This window comes from Primulina tabacum, chromosome 4 (assembly GCF_025594145.1).
Source record: "Primulina tabacum isolate GXHZ01 chromosome 4, ASM2559414v2, whole genome shotgun sequence".
Lineage (NCBI taxonomy): Eukaryota > Viridiplantae > Streptophyta > Magnoliopsida > Lamiales > Gesneriaceae > Primulina > Primulina tabacum.
This window is the reverse complement of record NC_134553.1, coordinates 9,986,340-10,012,106: the sequence shown is the minus strand read 5'-3', so window position 1 is coordinate 10,012,106 and position 25,767 is coordinate 9,986,340. Positions and strand designations below refer to the sequence as shown.

General features: G+C 36.2%; 1 protein-coding gene, 1 long non-coding RNA gene and 1 other non-coding gene across 3 annotated transcripts; 2 read left to right on the top strand and 1 right to left on the bottom strand.

Moving 5' to 3' along the window:
• Positions 1-11,940: 11,940 nt before the first annotated feature.
• On the bottom strand, positions 11,941-12,047 carry LOC142544008 (small nucleolar RNA R71). Its single transcript, XR_012819977.1, has one exon. It is a non-coding gene; the product is annotated as a small nucleolar RNA R71 (small nucleolar RNA).
• A 1,133-nt stretch (positions 12,048-13,180) lies between these two features.
• LOC142541812 (4-hydroxy-3-methylbut-2-enyl diphosphate reductase, chloroplastic-like) lies at positions 13,181-13,980 on the top strand. The gene is made up of 5 exons (XM_075648270.1): positions 13,181-13,189; positions 13,322-13,396; positions 13,475-13,580; positions 13,664-13,758; positions 13,825-13,980. Exons 1-5 carry the CDS (start codon positions 13,181-13,183, stop codon positions 13,978-13,980), a joined length of 441 nt encoding a protein of 146 aa, XP_075504385.1.
• Positions 13,981-13,992: 12 nt separating this feature from the next.
• LOC142541538 (uncharacterized) lies at positions 13,993-14,758 on the top strand. Its single transcript, XR_012819373.1, has 3 exons — positions 13,993-14,013; positions 14,211-14,297; positions 14,499-14,758. It is a non-coding gene; the product is annotated as an uncharacterized LOC142541538 (long non-coding RNA).
• Positions 14,759-25,767: the final 11,009 nt, after the last annotated feature.

The window sequence follows — 25,767 nt, the reverse complement described above, 5'->3', positions numbered from 1 at the left end:
GGAAGTAGCTATGGATGTTTGCTTCTTGCTGAACCATGAGATTAGTCTGTCTCCTAGAAACTGACAAGATCCACTGGTGCTTTTACGATCTAGCTTACATCCTGCATAATCTGCATATGAATATCCAACTATATTGAAAGAAGAGTATTTAGCGTACCATAATCCCACATTTTGAGTGCCTTTTAGATATTTTAAAATTCTTTTGGCAACTGAAAAATGCGATGGCTTAGGATTTGCTTGAAATCTAGGACACATGTAAACAACAAATACAAAATAAGGACGACTAGCAGTTAGGTACAATAATGAACCTATTAAATCTCTGTAGAGTGTCGTCTCAACTGATATTTCCCCTTGATCATTGTCCAGTTTGATTGATGAACTCATGGGAGTACTTCAAGCTGAACATGTTTTCATGCCAAATTTCTTGAGCAATTCCTTCGTGTATTTGGTATGACGGATAAAATACCAGTCTCCAGTTGCTTCACTTGCAAACCGAGAAAGAATGTCAGTTCACCCATCATACTCATCTCAAATTTGTCCTGCATTAACTTAGCAAACTTCTCACATAATTTGGGGTTAGTTGACCCAAATATAATATCTTCAATATAAATGTGTTCAAGTAAAATGTGATCATTCTTAGAAAATTTGAACAAGGGCTTGTCAACTGATCCAACATTAAAATCATGATCAGTTAAGAATTTTTAAAGTGTCTCATGCCAAGCTCTTGGAGCTTGTTTAAGACCATAAAAAGCTTTGTTCAAATGATAGACATGATCAGGAAAATAGTGATTGATAAAACCTGGTGGTTGATCAACATAAACTTCTTCCTGTAACTAACCATTCAAGAAAGCACTCTTTACGTCCATCTGGTAAACCTTAAAGTTCTTGAATGAAGCATAGGCAAGGAACATTCTGATTGCTTCCAGTCTTGCAACTGGTGCATATGTTTCATCGTAGTCAATTCCTTCCTCTCGCCTATATCCTTGTGCTACCAATCTTGCTTTGTTGCGAACTACTGTACCATCCTCGTCCAGTTTATTTCTGAATACCCATTTTATACCTATAATTGTTTTACAAACTGGTCTTGGAACTAAGTTCCAGACATTGTTATGGGTAAACTGATTTAGCTCCTCTTGCATTGCATTTATCCAGTTATGATCAGCAAGAGATTCGTCAGTTTTCTTTGATTCCAGTTGTGAGACAAAAGCAGAATGAATGAACAAATTAAGCATTTGATTTCTTGTTCTTACCGGGTAAGATGGATTACCTATCACCTATTCTAGAGGATGTGATTTCTTCCATCTGAGCTCAGTATTTGCTGCTTCCATATCAGCAACTGCTTCTGTTGGCAGCTGAATGTTTTCAGTTTCAGTTGGAGCTGTATCAGTTGGTAACTGAATATCATCTGTTTGCTCCACCAACTGATTATCGGGAGCAGGTTCTTGTTCAATTAATTGATCTAATATTTCTGGTTCAGGTGTTTGAAGGATATTTCTGTAAAACGATCAACTAGCTCAACTGGATCAGTTGGCTTATCAGTTATCACAGTTTCATCAAAAACAACAGTGAATAGAGTCTTCAACATTTAAAGATATTTTATTAAAAACTCTATATGCTTTGCTAAATGACGAATATCCATGAAATATTCCCTCTGCAGATTTAGCATCAAAGGCTTTTAAATGATTTTTACCATTATCAAGAATAAAACATTTGCAGCCAAATATTTTGAAATAATAAACCACAATTTTTCTTCCATGCCAGATCTCATATGGTGTTTTCACATGATTCTTATTAATCATTGATCTGTTCTGAGTGTAACATGCAGTGTTTACTGCTTCAGCCCAAAACGTTTGAGAAATACCAGAATCAGCAAGCATTGTTCTAGCAGCTTCTTTAAGGGTCCGATTTCTTCTCTCAGCTACACCATTTTGCTGAGGTGTTCTAGCTGTTGAGAGCTCATGCTTGATTCCAGTATTTTCTAAAAAAGTTGAAAGGTCCCTCTGTCAGACCTTATTCGATCAATCCCAACTGATTTTTCATTTAATAATCTTTTGAAGAGCTTAATCAATTTTGCAGCAGTTTGGTCTTTGGATTTGAGAAAAATAACCCAAATAAATCTTCAAAAATCATCCACAACTACTAAGGTGTATTTCATTCCCCCTAAACTCATGACTGATATTGGACCAAAAAGATCCATATGTAACAGTTCTAAACATCGGAAAGATGATTTACAACCTCTGTTTTTGAATGAAGATCTTACTTGTTTACCAAACTGACATGCTGAACAAACTTTATCTTTGAAAAATCTATTTTGGGCAAACCAGTTACACAAGATCATGGTTACTCAGATAGGCAATAGATTTAAAGTTTAAGTGGTTCAACCTCTTATGTCACAACCAGTTTTTAGAAGACTTGGAAGCAATGAAACAAACTGGTGCATAAGGTTGTTCAGTACAACTGACTTTGTAAATGTTTTCACAACGATTTCCAGTTAGGATGACTTTATCAGTTGAGCCTCTAACTGAACAAGTGTGTCTGTCAAACTGAACTGAGAAATTACTGTCGCATAACTGACTGATGCTTATCAAGTTATACTTCAAATTCTCAACTAGCAAAACATCTTTAATTATAAAGTTACCATGGATAAACTTACCCTTACCCACAGTTTTACCTTTGGAATTGTCTCCAAAACTGATGTTTGGTCCAGTATATTTGATCAGTTGAGATAGAAAATTTGCATCTCCTGTCATATGCCGCGAACAGCCAGTGTCTAGATAACAAGTTGATTCTTTGTTTGTTCATGTTACCTGCAATCACACACAATATATAATTTTGGTACTCATATTCATTTGTGTCCTAAACTGATTAGTCCTTTAGGAACCCAGACTTGGACCAGTCTAACTGACTTCCCAGTTGCTGTGTTCCAAATGGTTTTTCTCGAATTCTTGGCAATATGTGTGTGATGTGAGGATAAAACAGTATGATTTGTATCTTTTTTCAACTGACTGTTCTTTTGATATCGTTTCTGAACTGGCTTACAGTTGTAGTAATTGTAATAGTCATTCCTTGAGTACTGATTTTTGTAACTGAATCGTTTAGGTGACCAGTTTCTTGAATCAGTTGAACTCTCAGAGCTATATCCAATTCCATACCGTTTGCCTTTGTTCATACTTTCAGTCAATTGAACAGCTGGTTTACTTGGTTCTGAGAATTCATTTACCATAGTTGATTTTACAAAGGTAATGTACTTTCCTTTGTTTTCATTCAACCATGGCTGTGTATCACTTGCAGAATTTTCATCATGACTGTTAAAACCTAAACAAGTTTTATCATCAACTGATTTTTGTGCATTCTGAATTTCAGTTAATGTAACTGAAGACTTGTTCCAAGATTGAATCAGTTCAGTATGTTTTGAAATTTGTGTTTTTAACTGACATAACAAAGCTTGATTTTCAATGTGCAATCTCCCTTTTTAGACTCAACAGTTTCTGTTTTGTTGTCATTGGGATCAGTTTGCACAGTTCTAACCTTCTTAAATAATTGAGCAAGTTTTTGGTACTCATTTACCATGTCATGCAATGTGGTGATGAATTCCTCACGAGTGAAATTAGTAGAGCTAAAGTCAAATACATGTTCACTTGCTGACTTTAGTTCAGCATCATCTGCCATTAAGCATTTGACTTGCTTGGGCTTTCAGGTTCTGACTCCTCACTGTCAGTTTCCGCCCACTTAGATTTGCTCTCCTCAGCTAGAAGCACCTCATGTTTCTTTTTGAATGACTTCTTGTCATCCTTGGTTCTTCTTTTATGCTCATAGGGCTTCTTCCCTCTTTTCAGCAGAGCCTCGACTGTCCTTCTTTAGTTTGGGACAGTCAGCAATGTAGTGACCAGTTTTTCCACAGTTGTAGCAAGTATAAGGTTCTTCTTTGGAGTAGTTTTTCTGATATTGTTTCTGGAAGTTTCCTTGATTTCTTCTCATAAATTTACCAAACTTCCTGACAAACAATGACATCGCGTCATTGCTGAGCTGATCAGTAGACTTGTCAACTGAACCAGTTGGTTCCAGTCTGACAGCAGTTAACGCAGTTGTGGTCGCTGGTGTGGAAGGTTCCCTTTCTCTGGTTTGTAGTTCAAACTCGTAAGCCTTTAGATCAGCAAACAAGTCATGAAGTTCGACTTTGTTAAGATCCTTTGACTCTCTCATTGCCATGGTCTTGACATCCCATTCTATGGGAAGACCTCTGACCACCTTCCGTGTCACTTCTTTGTTCGAATTTACTTTTCCAAGTGCATTCAGCTAATTGATAATACCACTGATCTTCTCATCATATTCGTGCATGGATTATCCACCCTTCATCTTGATGTTGTCAAATTTCTGAACAGCAACTGATAGCTTGTTCTCTTTTGTTTGCTTTCACACAGCTGGATCAGTTTCTCCCATATCTCTTTGCCAGTTTTGCACATCTTGATTTTGCTGAAAGTGACTTTATCTAGCATTTTATATAAGATATCCTTAGCCACATTATCTAGGTTGGCTTTCCTTTTATCCTCAGTTGTCCATTCCTCTCTGGGCTTTTCTATGCGATGAGGTGCCCCATCAGTAATGGCAACTGCTGTATTTGCTTTTAGTATCTTCATGGGACCTTCAGTAATGACATACCACATGTCGTCATCTTGTGCAGCTAAATGAGCCTGCATTCTTATTTTCCAGTCGTCAAAATCTTCTGTGGAAAACATTGGTATTTTATTGAAGGAAGACATGTTGATCAGTTTTGTGAATAAGAGTATTTTGAGACAAGATTCAACCTAATCTGATACCACTTGTTAGGATCGATTGATTGGTTGAGATGTGTTTAGAAGGGGGGAGTTGAATAAATGCTCACGATTTTAGAATCTTTTTAATAAAGTGTCAGTTTTGTGACAAACTGAAACTAGGAATCTTGTCAGTAAATAACAATAAGTTTAACTGATAACAGTTGCGGGAATAAACTGACTGAAAGATAGAATAAATAACTGAAGTAAGAACACACAAAGATTTATGGAAGTTTGAAGATTTTAATTACTTCTACATCACCCCTTCTATTACAAGGATAGGATATGCACTAAAAGACTTTGATCGATACAAAACTTGTACAGACCCACTTCAGTTTGGACTTAACACTGCCAAAACTGAAACTCTTAGTTTACAAAATATCTCACAGTTCTTCCACTGAACTTAGCACAACTAATCTAGTTGATCAAATAAACAACAAAACAGTTTGTGCTTATAAGCTCGAAAAGTAGCCTCAAATGCTACAAATATATATGATAAATGTCAGATTTTTTATTCTCGAGTAAGAGCGATAATTTCAGCAGGGAAAAATCAAGCTTAAGAGAATAGATAGATCGATTGTTTCCTCAACTGCTCTTCTCACCTATTTATAGGCTTCTCTTCAACGGTAACATTATATATAATTTGAATCTTTATACCCGTTGATTGCCACATCAATATACCTCTGACATTCGTACACTGTAAGCTCTGAAATGCGGTGTTCCACTATGAGTTGCAGTCTGATTTGTACTGTTGTCGGTTGAATATCCTTTTCGACAACTGATGATGTGTACAGCTGAATGATCAGCTGATAAGCAATCCCTGGTAATCTCACAACTGAATATATCAACTGATCAGTTTCCAACTAATCAGTTAGTTTTCTTCGTAAGTTTAGTTCGGCTGGTTTCAGTTGCCTTCGAGAAACTGCGCATTAATCTTCAGTTAAGCCACTGTTAGTTGATTTATGTAGTTCAGTTACGTCAAGCTACTTGATCAGTTAGTCCTAATAAATTAAACCCTTAGTTTGTCAAACAACCAAAATTAAGTTTCAAACATCTTTCATATCATATTATATGTTTTGATACATATTTGAATTAAAACCATGATACACTCATTTTATTTTTGTTTTATGGCTATACATGATCAAAACTAGAGTTTTTATCTTTTAAAAAATCTTTCTTACGAGGCATAAAAGGGCTGCCATGGTAGCGTTACTAGAAGGTACATTTTTCCATATGTTTAAGGGTCCTTAGGCGCATGTTTAAGGGCTGGATAAGATGGGGTGACATGATGAGCGAAAATTGGTTTGCATGGGACTAGGGTTTCGAACTTGGCTTCCTAGGAGGGCACGACTCTTAGCTGCTGTAGGGACATGTTAAAGGGTCCTGAGAGAGGCTAGTAAAGGTACTAGGATATTCGCATAAGGGCTGGTTTGAAGGCAAGGGGCTCTGGCGTGAGGCTTCAACGCGGATAGCTAATATCGATTCGGTTGGGGGCTTGTTAAGTTTGTTCCAGCAATGTCCCTAGGGTTCGGTCATGGTTCTAGGATGAGCTGGACATGGTGGTTAAGGCCTAAATTCGAAGGAACTAATGGTTGGTGCAAGCTTGGGTTTCGAATAAGATAGGGCAGAATTTTCCAGCATGGTTCTAGGCATGTTCAAGGGTTCTAAATGGATTGAATTGGGCTGTATAAGGTATGGTTAGGTTTTATTAAGCTATGATTCAAGTTTGATAAGATTTGGTTAGGTTTCAAGTCGATTCGGGTTAAAACTGAGACATACGATTAAGCTATTAAAAGGAATTGGGAAATTAGTCGAGGAACATAAGTTTACATTAAGAAATATTTATAGGTGTATTTTAAGGTTTTATGTTAAGTTTGGATGGATTTGGGTCGTCGTTTTAAGGTCCAATGATAAATTGGGAAAGTTAGGGTTTCAGGGACAAAACAGTCATTTTACACCTGAAAATATTAGACATTCTGGTAGTGCCCTGAATGCTGTAATGAATGCAAAAATGTTTATTTTAAATATTTTTGGAATTTTATGATGAAACGTTAAGGCTAAAAGACATGTTGCATGATTGGTTTAATAAAAAAATGATATATATATATGAATGGATTTTTATAAGTGATGAAAATAATGAAAGATTGAAGGAGATGACTTGATTGTGACATAAAAGAATATGATTGAGGATATCGTGAGCGAAAAAGTTACTTTATGCATAAAAGAATATGCACACAACCCAATGATCGTCACTAGTTTTCCGCAATTATGTTTATGATTTAAGTTACTTTAAATATTGAATGGTTTTGAGAGATTTAAGAGTTTATGTTTTATTTTAAAAAATAATAGTTTTAGGTTTTGGTTTACGAATATTATATATATATATATATATATATATATATAAGGGAGAAGGAGTTTTTGCGAGAGTCATCCGCCCGGGCGAAAACTTATGTCCGCCCGGGTGCGTCAAAGAAAAATTAAAAAACAAGATCTGCGCAAGCCATCTTCCCTGGCAGAAACTTATGTCCGTCCGGGCGCACTTGAAATTTCGGAAAGATTTCTTGGCCAATTACCTTATTTTCTGGATATGGATGATATGGAAGGGTTTTGGGGACGAAATTCATTATCATTCAGCAGCCACAAGAAGCCTTGGAGAGGATTTTCGCGATTGGATTGAAGATTCGAAGATTTCCAGGCATCTTCTTTGCGTTTTTCGTCAAATCTAGTATTTCTAATTTAATTTTTATCTTTTAAACATTGTTGTGTTTATGCTTATTATGAATTCGAGTAGCTAAACTTAAATATTTGTTGTGATTTAAGGGGATCCTACCCCGAATTCTGATTTAGTTAATTCATATTTCAATTGTTGGTTTATTTGTTATTGTGTTACTGTTATCATTATCATTATTAAAGAATAGTTAACTTTAATAATAATCTTGTATTGCGAGTGAGTTCGAGAGAATAGCTTGTGATAAGAACGAGTAGAATAGTCCGTAGATCTACTGTAAAGTACCTGTACTTTTCATACTCAAAATTTGCGAAAAAATTTAAAATTTTCTTAAACATAAAATAACCTTCAAAGTCTGCCATAAAATATCCCAACCAAGTCTCCCATAAGACATGGTTGTACAAAATACTACAATAAAATTCGCTCACAAAAAGGTTTGCTCAAAGTATTTCCCTCAAAACATGAAATCAGAGTAAATTAACATTTGCATAAAATCATAAACATTGCGGTCCTCGGGTTAGCCTCCCGCTCAGTCCAAGCGTGCCCCTTGGTCGCCACCTCCTGTCTCTTCATCAACATACTCACATGCATCGATCAAGTCTATTGAGTCTAAAGACTCAACACGTATAAACTGGGAAATAGCGAGTACTACATAATAAAACCGTATGCAACTTTAAAATAGAACATACATACTTGAACTTAAATTTGCGTACTAAAACTTGAACATACATACGTAACATAGACGTGCCATAACGTGAAAACTGGTCATAAAGATACTGCATACTGGAACATACATAACTTCATCATGTTGCGTAGAGACATGTTTCAAAGCAAGTGACCCATAACATAATAAATGCCTGATCAGACAAACCACAGTACTGGGCTGACAGAGACGTATCCACTGCCACATACATGAGATCCCCGTTCATAATTTAACGGGCTGGTTGGTCCCCGTTCATAATTTAACGCTTTCCAACCTCGATCTAACCCGTTCATAATTTAACGGGCGGATTGGTCCCCGTTCATAATTTAACGCTTTCAATCCTAAACATAATTTGGTCACAAGACATTTAGCATACCTCAAAAACTTAAAATATTTACTTGCATGTCACACATACTTACTTGGCGTTGTGGGGTTCGTTGGACTCCGACTGGGGCCGTTGCTGCACATAATGACATGAAATTTCATACCTAACTTGCATAACATAGACTTCGAAATCATGCTTACTCACATGCTCATTCTATCCCTTAGGACGTTTTAGATTTTCCCATGACTCGACCTTGTAAAACATCGTATTAAACCATAGCATAAAACCTCGAACCGAACCTTAAGTGATAAAAGAATTTAACCCAAAACTGAAGGTACACGGACCCCGTGCCCAGGTCCGGCCCCGGGTCCGTGTAGGTTCGCTAAGTTATGTGCGTGAAGAAGAAGAAGGCACGGACCCCGTCTCTAGGTCCGGGTAAGGGTCCGTGTAGGTGCGGAAAAATGACACTCCTGAAGGAACAAAGGCACGGACCCCGTGGAGAGGTCCGGGTGAACATCCGTGTAGGCACTGCAAACATACATAGAGTGAAACACAAAGGCATGGACCCCGTGCCCTCATCCGTGTAGGGGTCCGTGCTGACTCGCAAAAACGACACTGAAGGAATAACAAAGGCACGGACCCCGTGTCAGGGTCCGTGTACGGGTCCGGCTAGACACTGAACGACGAAACCTGCGTGCAAAACTTAGTATGATGTTTCCTTCTCCCCAACCAAACCAAATGACCACGGATCGATACCCCGAGACACATCCTTGTACGCTACGGCATTGTACCAACCCAAGTAAGCCATTAAAATTGTTCCCAGGAGCAACAATCAACAACAACAATGACAGGACCTGAAATTCGTCACCATTATTCTCCCTACGACTTTTGATTCAACCTGGTGCCTAACGACACGAACGGTGATCCAAATACCAACCCAACATCATAAAATTCATACCTAGACGCAGCAACGATCGCCCGTCGATCCCCAACGAAGCCTGCAACATAAAACTTCAAGAAACGCATCAATAACAAAATTTTCTGGAATTCACAGTTTGAGCAGTCTCACGAAAAACATCATAACTCACTCAATTTTCACCCAAAAATCTCGAGTTTTATATCAAATCGAAGGCATCAAAAAAGTTCTACAATTTTCTAGTCGAAAGTTTTCTCAAAATCTCGACTGAAAATTCGCAGTTTCAACCAGACTAGTAAAACGTGATTTTGATTCCTAAAATGGTTTCAAAAGTGATCCTAACACAATTGCTCAAACTTCTACACGTCGCACACATGGTTTTACGCATAAATAACAACGCATGCATAATATGACATGATAGATACATCAATAACAGAATATACGTGCCTTTTGATATATAAAAATACCGAACGACGTCACCAAAGCGGAGATAGAAGCGAGGTTGATCCGGGACGATTGTGCAACGATTTTCTTGCCACAAAATACACGAAACTCGCTGGAAAATTATTGGAGAAGGGGGCGGCAGCTTTCTCCTCCAAGAACCCTAGTTTTCTTTCTTTTAAAAATCTGAAAAATAAAAGTGTGTGTGTGTTGTGTGTTTTACGTGCAGTGTGTGTGTTTGGCTAGTTTAGGGGATTAAAATTTGGCTTAATTAAATAATTAACATACTAACAAAATGCTAATTTAAATGCTAGTTAAAATGTTACTCAATTAACAAATTAAATAGAATACTATATCTACACCCTTTTTAAATATAATCCCCTAATTGGAATAAAACACACTAAATTTTAAACAAACTCTTAATTTAAAAATAACACACACCAAAAAGGCTAATTTTAAAAGTTTTAAACTCTTAAACCACTACATACGTAAATTAGGCTTTAAAATGCTAAGCTAAATAACTTTATTTAAAATGCCCATCCATAACTTAAAATAAAATACCACATTTTTAAATTGCCAGAAATCGTCACCGGGTCTTTTCCTCAATCCCGCTTCGAATGAACGCCTGAAACATGACACTCGAAAAACATTTTAACGTGCATCACATAAACATAAATAATTTAAAATAATGCATTCAAATAAATCATGCATGGCTTAAAATCATTTTAAAATTAATTAAATGATTTACTAATTAAATAAATGTATGAGTTATACGTGTACTGAATTTGGGCACTACATCTACAATTTACATAGACATATGAAATTGGATATACGCCGATAGTGATAGTCTGGTAGGACGAAAACTAGGGAATTTCATAGATCGACATGCGATTCACTCTTGATAAATAATTAAAGATATTTAATTACTTCATTGAATAGAGTTATTTTGGCATAGCTCGATAGGGCGTGTTCAATCGAATAGGAAATCCCGTCGGAAGCGTAAATCACTATCGAACGAATTAATTAATGAACGAGGGGTAGGTGAACTGAAATTCCCAACAAATCCACTTCTCATTGAATTTTAATCAATCATTCTAGATAGTATATCTCATTATTTAATTCCTGAATCTTTTTATTTGCATGTTTATTTGAGCATAGTAGTAATAAACAATCAATCAAATCTCGTCGCTAAAGATTTGATAACTGAAAATAATAATTGTCAAATACAGTCTCCGGTGAAACGATACTCGTACTCACATACATTATACTATTACTTGACATCGTGCACTTGCGATTAATTTTCGAGCATACAAAACCATATTTTTATTGAGGATTCCACAGTGCAAGTTTTGCTCGATCAAGTTTTTGGCGCCGTTGCCGAGGAATGTTAATTCACAATTTTGTTTTTAGTTATTTTCTTTAGAATTGTTTCATTTTTATTAAATTAACACTCCACACTCTATTACAGATATCTCTTCCAGTGCATGCCAAAGTCACTTGACGTGGAGTTTGAGCAGTTTTACCCTAAAATTGAAAGAAATTTCCGCAGGAGAAGACAGCAGCAGAGACTGAAGGAACTGATGGAGAGGTACGATCACGAGCATGAGGAGGAACACCATGATTATAGACATGTTGAGATGCCACGCCGCATACCGATGCTAGAGTATGCCCAGCCTTCTTTGGATGGCGCACGCCCCAGCATTGTGAGGCCCATTGTGCGGGCGAACTATTTCGAAATCAAACCAGCCATAATCCAAATGATTCAAAATACAGTCCAATTTGGAGGATCTGCAGTAGATGACCCAAACACGCACATCGCAGATTTTCTTGAAATTTGCGATAATTTTAAATTTAATGGAGTTTCTGATGATGCTGTTAGGTTGCGTTTATTTCCTTTCTCCTTACGTGACAAAGCTAAAGCATGGTTAAATTGTTTGTCTGTACGTTCAATCACCACATGGGAGGACATGGCGAAGGCATTTCTCATTAAATACTTTCCTCCATCCAAGACCATGAAGTTGCGGGCAGACATCACTACATTTGCTCAATTCGAGCAGTAGTCTTTATATGAAGCATGGGAGCAGTTTCAAAGATCTATTACAAAGATGCCCTCATCACGAATTGCCACTTGGGTTAGTTGTTCAAACCTTTTACTATGTCTTGCTTACTCCTAATCGTACTATGATAGATGCAGCTGCTTGTGGAAACATCTTGAGAAAAACTGCTGAAGAAGGATACGAGTTGTTGGAGGAGATGGCTGCTAACAGCTACCATCCTCAATCTGAAAGGAACTACCAGCGGAGAAGTGCAGGAGTCCACCAGGTAACTGAACTTTCTGCTATCACTGCACAGCTTGATGTTTTGAACAGAAAGTTGGACGGGTTGAATATGGGTGGCACGGCTATGCGTCTTCAAGAGATATTTTGTGAAAAATACGGAAGGAGAACACTATGTTAAGGACTGTCAAGATGGAAATCCCTTTTATGTGCAAGAAGGGGCACCAGTGAACCACATGGGAGTCCAAAACCGTCTAAGGAATGACCCTTATTCGAACACATACAATCCTGGATGGAGGCAACATTCCAACTTCTCATGGGATGGCCAAAACAGTCAGAATCGACCACAGGGAGGACAACAATATGGGAAACAACGAATGTACAGATCTGACCCTCATATAGAAGAAAAGTCCAATTTGGAGCAGATGATGTCTAAGTTCATCTCATCTACCGAAACTAGACTCCAAAACCAAGATGCATCGATAAAGGGGCTAGAAAATCAAATTGGACAGTTAGCAAAGATGATAGCAAGTAGAGAGCCGGGCACCTTGCCAAGTAACACAGAGACCAATCCAAAAGAGCAAGTGAAGGCCATCGAGTTGAAGAGTGGAAAGATCTTAGAGGCTAGAGGGACCAAAAAAACACTAGTAGAAAAATCGGATTTTACTTCGGCAGGCTTTACTTCGGCAGTAATAAATTACGAAGTAATACATTACCAATAACTTCAGTAATAACACAAGCGAAGTAAAATAATATATTTTACTTAGGATGTTTAAAAACACTGAGCTTCACTATATTTTTTTTATTATATTTTACTTCGGCATATCAATGTTGATGAAGTAAAAAAATAAGAAAAATAAGTTCATGCTGAAGTAATAAGATGAACCGCGCAGATTAACAAAGGAAAATAAACTATAAACATTTACCGTCGCTAACAGCGACGGTTAAACCTCAGCCGTTCATATTTCCCAGTAAAGAATATGGCAGAGGTAAGCTTAATTTTGTGCTTCATTTTGACTATATTCTTTGTCAATCGACCACGGATGTTTTAAATTAAAAAAGATTGGTGTAGAAGTAGTTTACATGTGGTTGTGACTTTATAAATGCTGTAATAATTACAGGCAACATATGTATGTGATTATATTTTGAATGGCGAGCTCGATGGATCCTCGTCATCCAAGGATGCGTTTCTCGAGGTAAGCTGAGCATCTTATGCTGCTGAAGTTGAACTTTATTTTCTGTATTCATATTTGCAGAGATTGTTTCTTTTGCAGAAATTTAAATATGTTGTGTCCAAGGGTTTTGATCCAGACGTAGACCTTGTAAAAGTTGGTGTTGCAAATCAAACAACGATGTTGAAGGGTGAAACAGAGGAGATTGGTTAGTTACAAACCAGTGTCTTAGTTTCTCAGCATGTTAGTATTGTGTGGCATGTGAATTGATGTTGGTCTTTTATCGTACAGGAAAATTAGTCGAGAGAACCGTGATGCGCAAGTTTGGAGTGGAAAATCTTAACAGCCATTTCATAAGTTTCAATACTATTTGCGATGCAACTCAAGTAAATTCTCTCTCCTTTTTCTAAATATATCATACCTACTTTTTTGTCCTTGATATGATTTTGAAGATCCGTAGAGTTTTTATCTACAGCGACTCTGTTTTGGTGACTGGATCTTATACTGGTCGTTGGTGGTTGGAACTCAAGCAACACTTCGCATCTTCAAGAAATTGCAGAGGGGCGTGGAATCCCTTCTTACTTGGGTTGACAGCGAGAAAAGGATAGGTCCCGGAAAGCAAAATAAGTTACAAGTTAAATGTACGTACGCTTCTACTGACCATTCGATCTCGTTATCATTTATCTGGTGCACAGGCATTCTTTCATGTTTTATGTTCAAATTTAGTGAGATAATGCATAACTTAAGATTTAATCATGTAAAAAATAAACTAAAACAATCAAATCTAATAATAAAATATGTTCTTTTATTTCTAACATTTTAAAGTTGCATTTGACAGCATGGTGAGTTGGTAGAGAAAGAGAACTGGCTACCAGACGGTCCTATCACAATCGGCGTCACTTCTGGTGCATCGACGCCTGATAAGGTAACCTAAGTTTGCTCAACTCTCGAGAATTTTGAAAGATTGTGGGCTGCAGCTGATCTATTCTTCGTGGATTTTCTTTGTTGTATCTACAGAGAGTATGTAATATGTTCAGATTCAATCAATTTAAATACTTTTTAAATATATACATGTCGATTTTTATTTAAAATAGAAGAATCTAATGTATTTTTTTTTAAATTTCAGTTTGCAGGATGCATCAAGAACCAATATTACAACCAATCTCAATATGATGAGGTCAGAAGTGAATGAAGTGAATTTGTCTACTCCTATGTAGGTGCTTAAATGGATGGTGTATGTTAGGATAAATATTTTTTTTGTCATTGTGGATTTTTGGATATACTTTTGGTTTTGTGGATATATTTTTGGGTTATTTGTGGATTGATGAATATGTAATTGTGGATTCGTGGATATTCATCATTTTTAGATGGATAATTTATGAATTTAATTATATTAGTGTATTAAGTCATATATTGGGAATTTTTTTTTAACAATTACTTCATCAATACGAAATCAGACGAAGTGATAGAATTAATTTACTTCACCATTGTTATGTAAAAACGAAGTTGTTTTGCGCAATTACTTCACCAAAATAATTGATCTCATCACCATCCAACTGAAAGTCAAACATTGGGAGATGGAACAAAAGCTCCACATTTCAATTGATACATACAGTCCAACTGAGGAGTGTAATAGAGAAGAGGCTGCTCCTTCAACTGATCCCAAGGAGGTACAATCAGTTTTGGACACACCCTGTTGCAGAAACAGTTCAGCAATTATTTTCTGAAGCAGCACAAACTTCCTCTTCCACAGCTTCAATTATCATTGTACCAGCTTCTGAACCAGCAGCTCAAACCATAACTTATATAGAAGAAGAGCTATCTCTAGATAATGTTGATGAGTTGTTGCTATCAGTTTCTAAAGACATTCAGCAAGAATATAAGGAAGATCAAGCAGAAGAAGAAAATGTTGCTACACAACTAGCTGATGTAGTAATTGAGCCAGTTACGGAAGCTGAGGTCCAATCAGAACAAGTTCAGTTGGGAACTGAACAACTTTTTACTGCTGAATCTACAACATCAGTCCAGGAACCATCAGTTGTCTCAGAACCGATCTCCACTCATTTGGTGGTTCCTGAGATATTTTTTCTATCTGAAGCATCCCAAAAACTCATTACAGCTACACCAAAGGCGATTGAGGCAACAAGAACTTCAACTGATCATCAGGATCAGCCTTAGTTTTTCCATGTCCAAGAAGAAGCAGTAACTGAATTAGCTGAGGATGTGGCTCAAGAGACTGCTCATGAACAATTAACAGTTGTAAATATCTGTGGGAAAGGAAAATAAAAATTTCCAGCTATTGTTGAAGAATTTTCTCCCAAATTTCCAGTGGAAACTAATATCATGTTTGATAGTATTCTGTCCAGTCTGCAAGATCTTGGCTCCACAATTTCTTAAGTTAAATCTACACAACTGCTCCATTTTTTGAGTCTAAACACATTGAAAGATTATACGATGAAAGACTTGAAGAAATTGACCAATGACGTATCTGCTTTGTTATCAACAATAGAAAAGATGAAAAGAGAAGCAGTTATGACTCCCAAACTGGTCACCACCCAGTAACTTCTCAGCAACCGAATTGATTTTGTGCACACATGCCTATCCAAGTAGATTGATTCCGTGCAAAATCAGTTGGCTGAAGTTTCTGCTCAAATAAGTACAACATTCCTAGTGTTTTCTAAAGTGATGGGTGTTGACAAAAAGAAAGAAGAGCGGAAAAATCAGAAAAGACAAAAAGTAGTAAGAAGCGCAGTAAACCAGAAAGTTCAACTGATAAAGGACCGGCTGAAAAGAAAGCCAAAAGATAATAGTCCGACATCAGTTACAATCTGAAGAGCGTAATACCTTGTAAACTTTTTACTCTAAAATGTTTATACTAATCTGTACTTATCTCTTTCGAAGTTAATAAAAAGTTCATTCTTAGTTATGTACGAATCTATACATTTCTTATTTTATCTAAATATATTCAGATAATCAATTTTCAGAAAATATAATCAATTAAACAGTTCAGTATTCTAATTTTTGTCAAACACCGAAACCGGGAAAACTGTTGGAAACTATGAATTTCAGGGTTTGATAAACAAATCGGTAAAAGAACTAGAGAACCAAACTGAACTGACGCAACTGAGAGTTCGTAACTGATCTCGAAACTAAAGAAAAATTATCGATTAAAATGGAATAAGAACTGAAGTAAATAGACTAAACTTCTTATAAGTATAAATATGTCAAAAAACTGACGATTCAAATATCGTTAAACAGATTGAAGATCATAACTGAAGACTTCGCAAAACGGAACTGAAATGACATAAGTGAAATGGAATGTTCAACCTGAAAAGACGTCAGTTAGAACTGATGTGGTCTAGCTAAACTGATCAGTAGACCAGTTTTACTCCTAATCAGTTATTCACGTCATCAGCTGCAATTTGAATCTCAGCAGAAAAATTGACAGTTCGTACCAAAGCAGAACAGTCTTATACATCGTACATCTGTTAGAAAAAGTCATCTACATGGACTAGAAGATGATTCAACAAATATTAATCATTTAATGTATTCAATGTGACTGTTAGAATCGAAGACTATATATAACTGATAAGTTCAGTTGAAGAACTAGAGATCAATCCACGAGCAACTACATCAAGAAGAAATTAGTCAGTTACGATTCACTCTCGAAGTTTATTCAGTTTACAAATCGCAAAATTTAGCTCTCAATTCATTGATTTATTCATAACATTCAGGCTACTTATTAGAATTATTCAGTTATCAACTGATAAATAAAAAGAAAAGCTAAGAGTTTTAGTTTGACATTGTGCAAGTCCAACTGAAGTGGGTTATTACAATTCTTTGTAATCAATCAAAGTTTTTTAGTAAATTCTTATCCTTGAGATAGAAAGGGTGACGTAGGAGCAGTTGAAGTCTCTGAACATCCATAAACCTCTTTGTGTCAATCATTTTATTCATTTTGTTATCGATATTTTAGCCAAAATATTCAATCTATCATTCATTTTGTTTCTGCACTACCACTATTAGTTAAGTTATCGACATTGACACACAAGATCTCAGAACCAATTCCTTAAAGAACTGATTCATAGTTGAAAAGATTTCAAAAACCGAAGTATTTATTCAACCCCATTTTCTAAACACATCATCTTCATTAACCGATCCTAACAGTCGAGAATCCACAATATCTTTCATGTATCACAATTGAGGAAATACATACCAGATCATGTTCTCGAAGCAGGACCACTCATGATCGAGGGAAACCTAAGTGAGGAACTGAAGTATGAATAAGTTCCTATCTAGATTATGGATACTAAGGATCAAGTACTAAGACGACACTAAGATATAGTGGTCTAAAACATTGAAAGATAAGCCACTTGGGAACTGGAGGATAAAATGCGAGAGCAATACCCTTACCTATTCGAAGACCAAGTCAACTCAAGTTTTGAAGACTAAACTTCTCATAAAGATGGAGGGATGTAAAACCAGTGAATTATAAACTCTGTATTTTCCTAATTACCAAGATTTATGGACAATTATCAAGATTTGTAGGAAATTATGTTCAAGAAATTCGAAAGATATATCTAAAATAGTGTATATATCAAGATGTATGGATAAATGACTATTAGACAAGAAGATAACAATGAGGTGATATGAAATTTTTCGAAATATTGATAGATATAGTCGTATAGATATATATCAAGATAGAGGAGTACAAGATTATGAGGTTTAAGTATCAAGGTTGACTTATCGAAACACATGGGAAATCGAGACCCAAGAAAGTTGAAAAATTCAGTGGATAAATTCGAAATTGGTGTACATGGATTAAGATGTGTAGTGCAGGATAAAAGATCTACATTATATTAAGATTTAAGCATGAGATTGCGATATCAATGCTAATCAAGACTGAATTTTCTAAATTTACTTATCAAGTGGGATGGATAAAAATATCATGATCTATCCTCAATCAAAATTAAAATCTTGGATTGCAATCTATCACAATTTCGAAATTTTAATTTAGAGCTTAAACATAAAGATAAGGAGTGATCTTGATTTACACCTAAAACTCCACTAAAGTTTGTGAATTGCTCCCCAAGTGCTACCAATATTCGAAGATTTTCTCTCAAGTGTTGTCCAATATTTCGAGCAAGGCAAGGAGCAAGAGAAGGAGAAATGCTGCAAAATTCTCCCAACCAAGGGAAGAAGAATTTGAAGCTTGAAGACAGCAAGATCCGAAGTTCTTAGATGGATTTTTGAGGGAGACGGAATTAATTCAAGTTCTTCAACCTCCACGTTTCTTTATTTTAAAGATTTAAGGTAAGTGAGATTTTGCTTTATATATATTTTTTTGTAAGTGGGATTTTATATATAATTTGTCACACTTGTTCTTTGAAGTGGTTTTACATTTTAAAAGATTAAATTTGTACATGAAGTTTCCTTCATTTTTTAAAGTTTAAATAGAACATTATTATTATTATTATTATTATTATTATTATTATTATTATTCTCTTTTCTTGTGATACGATTAATAACTATCCTATGTTTTGGCACTGTGATAATTTAATTAGATATAGGTAGGAATCCCGACATACGATAAGTTTATGACTTTTACACGAAAGAATTGTAATTATTATATGATCTCGCCCTCTTAGACGAATAAAATTAGGGATTGATATCACTAAAACATGAAAGAAGATGAACTTCAGTGTCAATGTTATGCTTACGTTTATGCTTATATTATATATTATACGAATTATGTTATGCATGATATGTTATTTCAAATATCATGTGTATTTGTTATATATGTGCTCGAACAACCCTCATATGCTTAGTATTTATCAAAATAATAACATCTTACACTTCTCGAGATAAGAATGAAGCAAATCGAGAAATAGGAACAAGACCAATTTTAGGGTTGGTGATAGAAACAGATAAATCATGAAGTATTTTATTTACGATATTTCAAGTTGTAAGACGCTTCCACAAGTTTTATATGTTTTGGGATTTTACGTTGTAAAAACAATGACATTTGTGAAATAAACTGGTTTTGGTTTATAATGTGCTATATGACTTGTTTTTTTTTTTTTTTTGTGATTATGTGATTGTTGAATAACGTCGGATGTCTCACTGATTCGATCATGGGGCGTGACACAAACCCATTGACCAAGTTAATCGGCCCGTTGACCACGGGGCAGGTCCGGTTCGAGTCCGGGTCAAACTCAAACTCAAACTCAAATCGTGGCTAAGTCTACCAAGGAATTGAATTTCTTAAATATATGGTTAAAAATCTTTCAATTAAAGAGGGAATTCATAAGATGCATTCTAAATTTTAAATCTTTTATTATTTTCTTTGACATATTGGAATATATGTTTCTAACAAAATTGTTAAGAGTGTCACCTCTGCGGTGATATTATTGATGTATAAAATATCAAAACTAGTTTCACACACACATACATATAAACTTTGAAATGAAAGGACCATGATTTTGACTGGTGGTTCAATCTCCTTTTCCTTTTTTAAAAAGCTCATAGAGCCTGGCTCCATCGCTCGTGGTGTTGCTCCTTGTCAATTCCCCATTTTCTTCTATTTTTTTTGGAGAAAAGAAAAACCAATTCAAGCTATGATTATTTTATTGATGAATATTCAAATGACTTTTTTACTTCTTTTTTTAAAAAATATTCTAATTTCAATGAGATCTATTTTTTTCCCCTAAAAAAAAATATTCCAATGATACAACTTTTATATATCATACAAAAGATTCGCAAAAAATTAGAAACATAACCAAATTCGGCCTTAAAATCTTTTATCCCTCAAAACCAATGAAATAATAATAAAAAAATCCCAATGTATTCTATTCTTAGACTTTGTCATACTTTGTTGAGGATCGAAGTTGAGTTTAGAGGAGGGTGAATAAACTCTACTCGTTTTTTCTTTCTTTTGATGAGGTACTAAAATCCTGTTAGAGATAGTAGTTTATCTTGTTGCGTATACCTTCACCTAGATTACAATTACAGGTGCGGAAACAATCTGATGAAGTAAGTGAAAGACAATAATAACAGTAGGCAGTAGTTGTTTATGGAAGTTCGAAGATGAAATCTTCTACGTCTCCCCTTCTCTTGTTTCCAGAAGGTATAACTAAAAGACTTTGGATATTACAGTACAACTCTTGTACGCACCCACTTCAGAAGGACTTACACATTTGCCTACTGAAACTCTTAGTTACTCAACTCAAAAAGAACGTGATACAAAAGGTTCTGAAAAGACTCTTTTTAGATTACAAGCTCTTCCTGATAAAGTATAAGTGTTGTAAAAGATTGTGAAGAGTGTAAGAATCAGTAGCACAAGATGATCTTCAAAAGATCAGATATTTTCTATGAAGCGTGTGCTACTTTTCTTTGTGTTGAACTCAAAGTTATCAAGGAATTTCGAGGTTGTCTCGTTGAGTGAAATAGCGTTGATCCTTGAAAAGATATTATGCGTAGAGTTCTCTTTCTGTAAGGGTTTGTTCCATGTATATATAAGCGACTGAGTTCAACGTTTATGATCAGAAGATGTCTTCAGATTTCTGATAGAGTTAGCTTTATTACCAAAAAAAAGGTTCCTGCAGAAAAGCTATAAAACAATCAGTCCTGTTTTATACTAAACTCGGTAAAGTGAATTAAATGACTCCATATAGTATTTAATGCTGCAATTAATACTAGTACTTGGTAACTTTAACGGTAACATTTAAAGTAGTCACGTTAGGCAACATCTTCTACTGATTCTGTTTTTCTATCCTTTCTACTGCTTTTGTTTTACTAGACCAGTAGCTTCTGATTTTCTTTTTGTCTACTGTTTTCTTAAAGAGTGCTGCTGTTCTGCTGGTTTTTATTTTCATCGCCACAATTAATTCATGTCTATCAATTTCCCCCTTTGTGGTGATGCCAAAACCTAAACAGTAGGAAAGCGTTAAATAACAGATAATCAGTTAGCAAAAGAATAATATCAATGAAATTAACACAGTAAATTGTCAATCAGTTCCAATGTCCCTGTAAATGACTTCTTCATCTTGAGGAACCTGAAATCTTCTATCTGAAGGTTCAGCTTCTGATTGCCTTTGTTCTGCTTCAGATGGATCTCTTCGTTTTTCTTCCCCCTTTTTGGCATCAGCGGCAATCACATGGGCCATAAGATCATTCATTCTTCCAGACAAGTTTTGAATGTCATTGGTTAACATCTCCAGATACGGAGCTTGCAGTAGATATACGATCATTGAGAGTAGTGAGAGATTGAGTTTGAGAATCAATCTTGGCATCCATTACTTCCATGGAGGTGGAAAATGATCGAATGAGATCATCATGCTCGGTGAGTCGATTTAGTATATCAGTTTGAGCAAGCACGATGTGACTATAATTTCTCGATATAGCTTGTCTGAAAACAATGGTTTCAGCATGCATTTTTCCACGGATTCCGCCGTTTTATATATTTGTTTGCTCATTCGTTCTCTGAAGAACTGAGCACCACTAAATTCTGATATGCTTTCACAGGACATCCGCTTGACTAAATCAGACAGGTTATTGGGTTCCCTTTGCAGAACGTCAATCTGAAACTTCCAAATTGAATGATTCTGATTCAGGTGAGGGGGTTCGCGCAAGCATGCGTTGCCTCATTTCAGCAGCGCGAGTGTTCGTGAGAGTTTGAACAGGATCAGTGACAATCAGTGCAGTAGAGACTTGATTGGTGGTGAGGGAAGTGGTGTCCATCACAGCAGTAGAAGGACCAGGGTCAGCAGAGGTTTCATCTGGAATAGCAGAGACATTTGGTTCGGCAGCAATTATGGTAGGAACAATCTCTTCATCAGGAGCAACCAAGTTGGAGACCAAGTTCTCTTCTGTTGGAGCAACGGCACTAGGTGAAGCTGATTGTTCTGCAGTTATGGGTTCAGATTGCTGGTTCAGAAGAACTTTCATTTCAGCTTGATGAGCAGCAGAAAATTTCTCTAGATTTGGCAAAAGAGATACAGCATCTGATTCTGCCATATGTTGTTCTGCGGTTGGAGAGGGTGATTGTGGCAATGAAGTAGCTGGAACTGCTTCTTGAGTAGTAGGGGACGTGGGAACAATTGACTCAATGACTTCTTCAATGGAAGCCAGTTCATGCACAGACAAAAGAGATGATGACTGAAGAGGCCTTGTTGGTGATGCAGGAGTACTGAGAACAGAAGCTTTTGGTGAAGCTGTAGTCCGTTCCTCAACTGTTTGGATCTGTGGAAAGTCTGGAACAAGGCCGACTTGATATTCAATTGGCTCGCCAAAGCCCTTTTCTTGATCAAGAAGTTGCTCACTCATCTGTTTCAATTTGTCAGTTAGAATCAGAATGACGTTTTGATCCTGAACAGCAGTAGGAATTGTAGGATCAAAATTTGATTTAAGAATTTTCAGAACCGATTCCAACTTCTGACATTTCAGCTGTTCGAGGATGTAGCTTCTTCTACGCAACGCCTCGATTACATTTTCTGTTTTGGCAAGCTGAAAGACCCTCTTCTCAGCGTTCATTATTTTCCCATAGGATCCTTTCTTCTTGAAGTAAGCAAAAGAATGAAAAATTCGGACCTTGTGCCACTCGTCAAAGAAATTCATGTCATCATTGGCAGAGCTTTCTATTTCTGCCAAATGAAGATCAACACCTGTGGTCACAGTTGTTCTGAGTCCAAAAGGTTGTGGTTCTTCAATCATATTTCCTTTGCCTTTGTCGGTTGATGAAATAGGCAAAATGGGTCGAAATGCAGAAGACCCCCTTGTTGGTTCTCTAATCACTATTCCAGACATTGGTCTGAAAGTAGAAGCAGTAGATGTTGCTGGAACAGATACAGCAGCTTGCACTGAAGTAGGAGCATTAGATCGTGCAGATGGAACCACTTCTGGAAACACCTGTCTGATTGGCACTTTCTCAATTTCAGAAATTGCTGCTGTCTTCTTGATTTTAAGAACAGTCCGTGCTTTCTTTTTTATTGGAGTTGGTAGGGATGGTTGAACATCAGCAGCAGACTCTTCTGATACTGTTTTATCAGAATCAGTAGAGACGATCACTCTTTTCCTTTTAATCTTTCGTTGAGGTTTCTGAGTCTCAGAAAGAGTCTCTCCAATCTCCTTTTTCAAGGCAACAAATTCAGCCACGGTTGGCTTGGGCCTTAAAGCGAGTACATTCTCAGCATCAATCATTGTTACCGAAACAACATCTTGTTCACTTGTAAAAGCGAAACCAGCATCCTTGAGCATTGTGCTAATGTGAACAGCAAATCCAGAACTTTTCTTGATGACCATGTCTTTCATGATTCTGAATATGAAATGACTCCAATCCACTTTAGTTCCCTTAGTGATGGCAGCCATCACTTGAACTTTCTCCTTTGTTAACTTGTCGAACGTGCCAGCTTTGACTAATATAGCCTTCGCCACAATATCAGCCAAAATTTGATATTCCATTTTGAGTAACTTTTTGTGGCAAGAAGGAGACAATTCTTCTCCAGTGGCTGAGAAAGTGCTAAGAGCAATAGACATTTCTAGCTTGGAAATATCAGATAGTTCAGAAGTACCTGAAAGTGGGAGGAGAAAAGTTGCGCCCAATAGTGCGGCATCAATGGAGATGGATGCATCTCCTTGAGAGTGGAAGATCTTTCCTTCATGCACAGTTGCCTTAGCGTAGAAATCCAGAAGAGCATTTTTGTATATCACAGCTGGTGCTTCCAAGAAGTTACGAAGTCCTGATTTCTCAAGGTCTTGAAACATTTTAACAAGATTCTTATCTTTGACATTGAGAACTGAAGCAAAGTTGACTTGATATGCATTAAGAGTGTATGCTCCGGCCATTTCTCTACGATGAAAGGATCAGATAAAATTTGCAGTAGATAGAAGATGATTAAGAGAAAGCAGTAGCTATGTAGCAACAGTTTTGAAACGGTAAAAGTGAAAAATGAGGTGATATTTCAAAATGAATGTACAGCCGTCAAGTAAACATAAGGACACGTGTCAGTATGTTTATGGTTGAATGTTTGAAAATACTTGCAAAGTTTGTCAGAGACGCGAATGATTTAAAAATTTAAAATAGGCGGGCTGTCCAGACGGTTACTAAAAATAATCAGAAGAAGATTTGTCGTTTTATGATAACGTCTGCTGGAAGTTTCAGAGTGCTGAAATATTTGAGCACTGTGACAAAACCAGCAGACTTGTTTTTTTATCGAAAAGACAAATACTCTATCTGTTTTCTGAAAAATGTATAAAAATCTTAGTCTGACTAAGATATTGTTCCCCCTCGGTAAATGCAACTAATAAGTGGATATTAAACACCAAACGACTTTTGGCAATCTTTCAATCTGAACCGTTGAAAATGAACAGTCGCAAGAGTCTTTGTGTCTTCCGAAGATTACTATAAATGCCTGCACAACTTAAACGAAGTTAAACATTCATAATCTAAAATGAAAGCTCAAGTTAAAGAAGAGTTAGAGTCTGATCCAGGAGCCGAAGCAAAAATGTTCAGAAGGAAGTTTGAAGATGTCATTCTTTACGTAATGATCCTTGGATCAAACTCCTGGAGTTGTAATGTCAACAATCAAAAAGATTTGTTGCTTCCATTTAGTCGGAAATGTAGCATCGATCTTTTCCAGAGGCTTTCTAATGCAATAAGAGAGTGCTGGTTGATCGATGAAGCTGATGCCCTGTAAAGTATCTGATTATACATTAGTGCTAACAAGACCCAAGCTTGCTAGATTCTTACTAGACCCAAGCTTGCTGGAATCTTTTCGAAGCAGACCATCCTTTTCCTGCTGAAGATACTACGATCTGCTGATATTACTGAATGCAAAAAGTTTAATGTAAAGCTTCTTGTTAAAGAGCATTTGTTGATCTACTGCTTTTACTTCTGCATCGTTTAATGTACTGGAATGGTTTCTAATAAAATTTCAGTTTAAGTAATTGATATTCCCTTCTGCTTTCCTGCAAATAACTTACTGTTGGCTAAATAAGATAAATAACTGATGAATGATGAATAAAATTCAGAAGAAGAAAAGTCGTCTTGATAGCTTCTACTGGAAGATAAAATAAGCCTTGTTTTGTTAATGAGACAAAATACCTTTTGCTTCTGACACAGAATCACAGAATATCAGAATAAAATTTTTCCCAAATTAGTGCAATATATGGTAACAAATCCGATGAGAGCTAGATATGGGATGTTTCATATATCTACTGTAGTCAAGACTTTCTCGAGCTTTGGTCCCTGTTTTTCATCTATAAATATGAACATGGGTTAAACCAGATAGTCATTCTTAAGAAAAAAATGGCAAGAGATAATAGTCCTGATTTGGCTGATGAGTTCATGAGAGAGGTGACTGCTGCAAGAAAGGAGGCAATAGAGGTCAAGGTGCTGA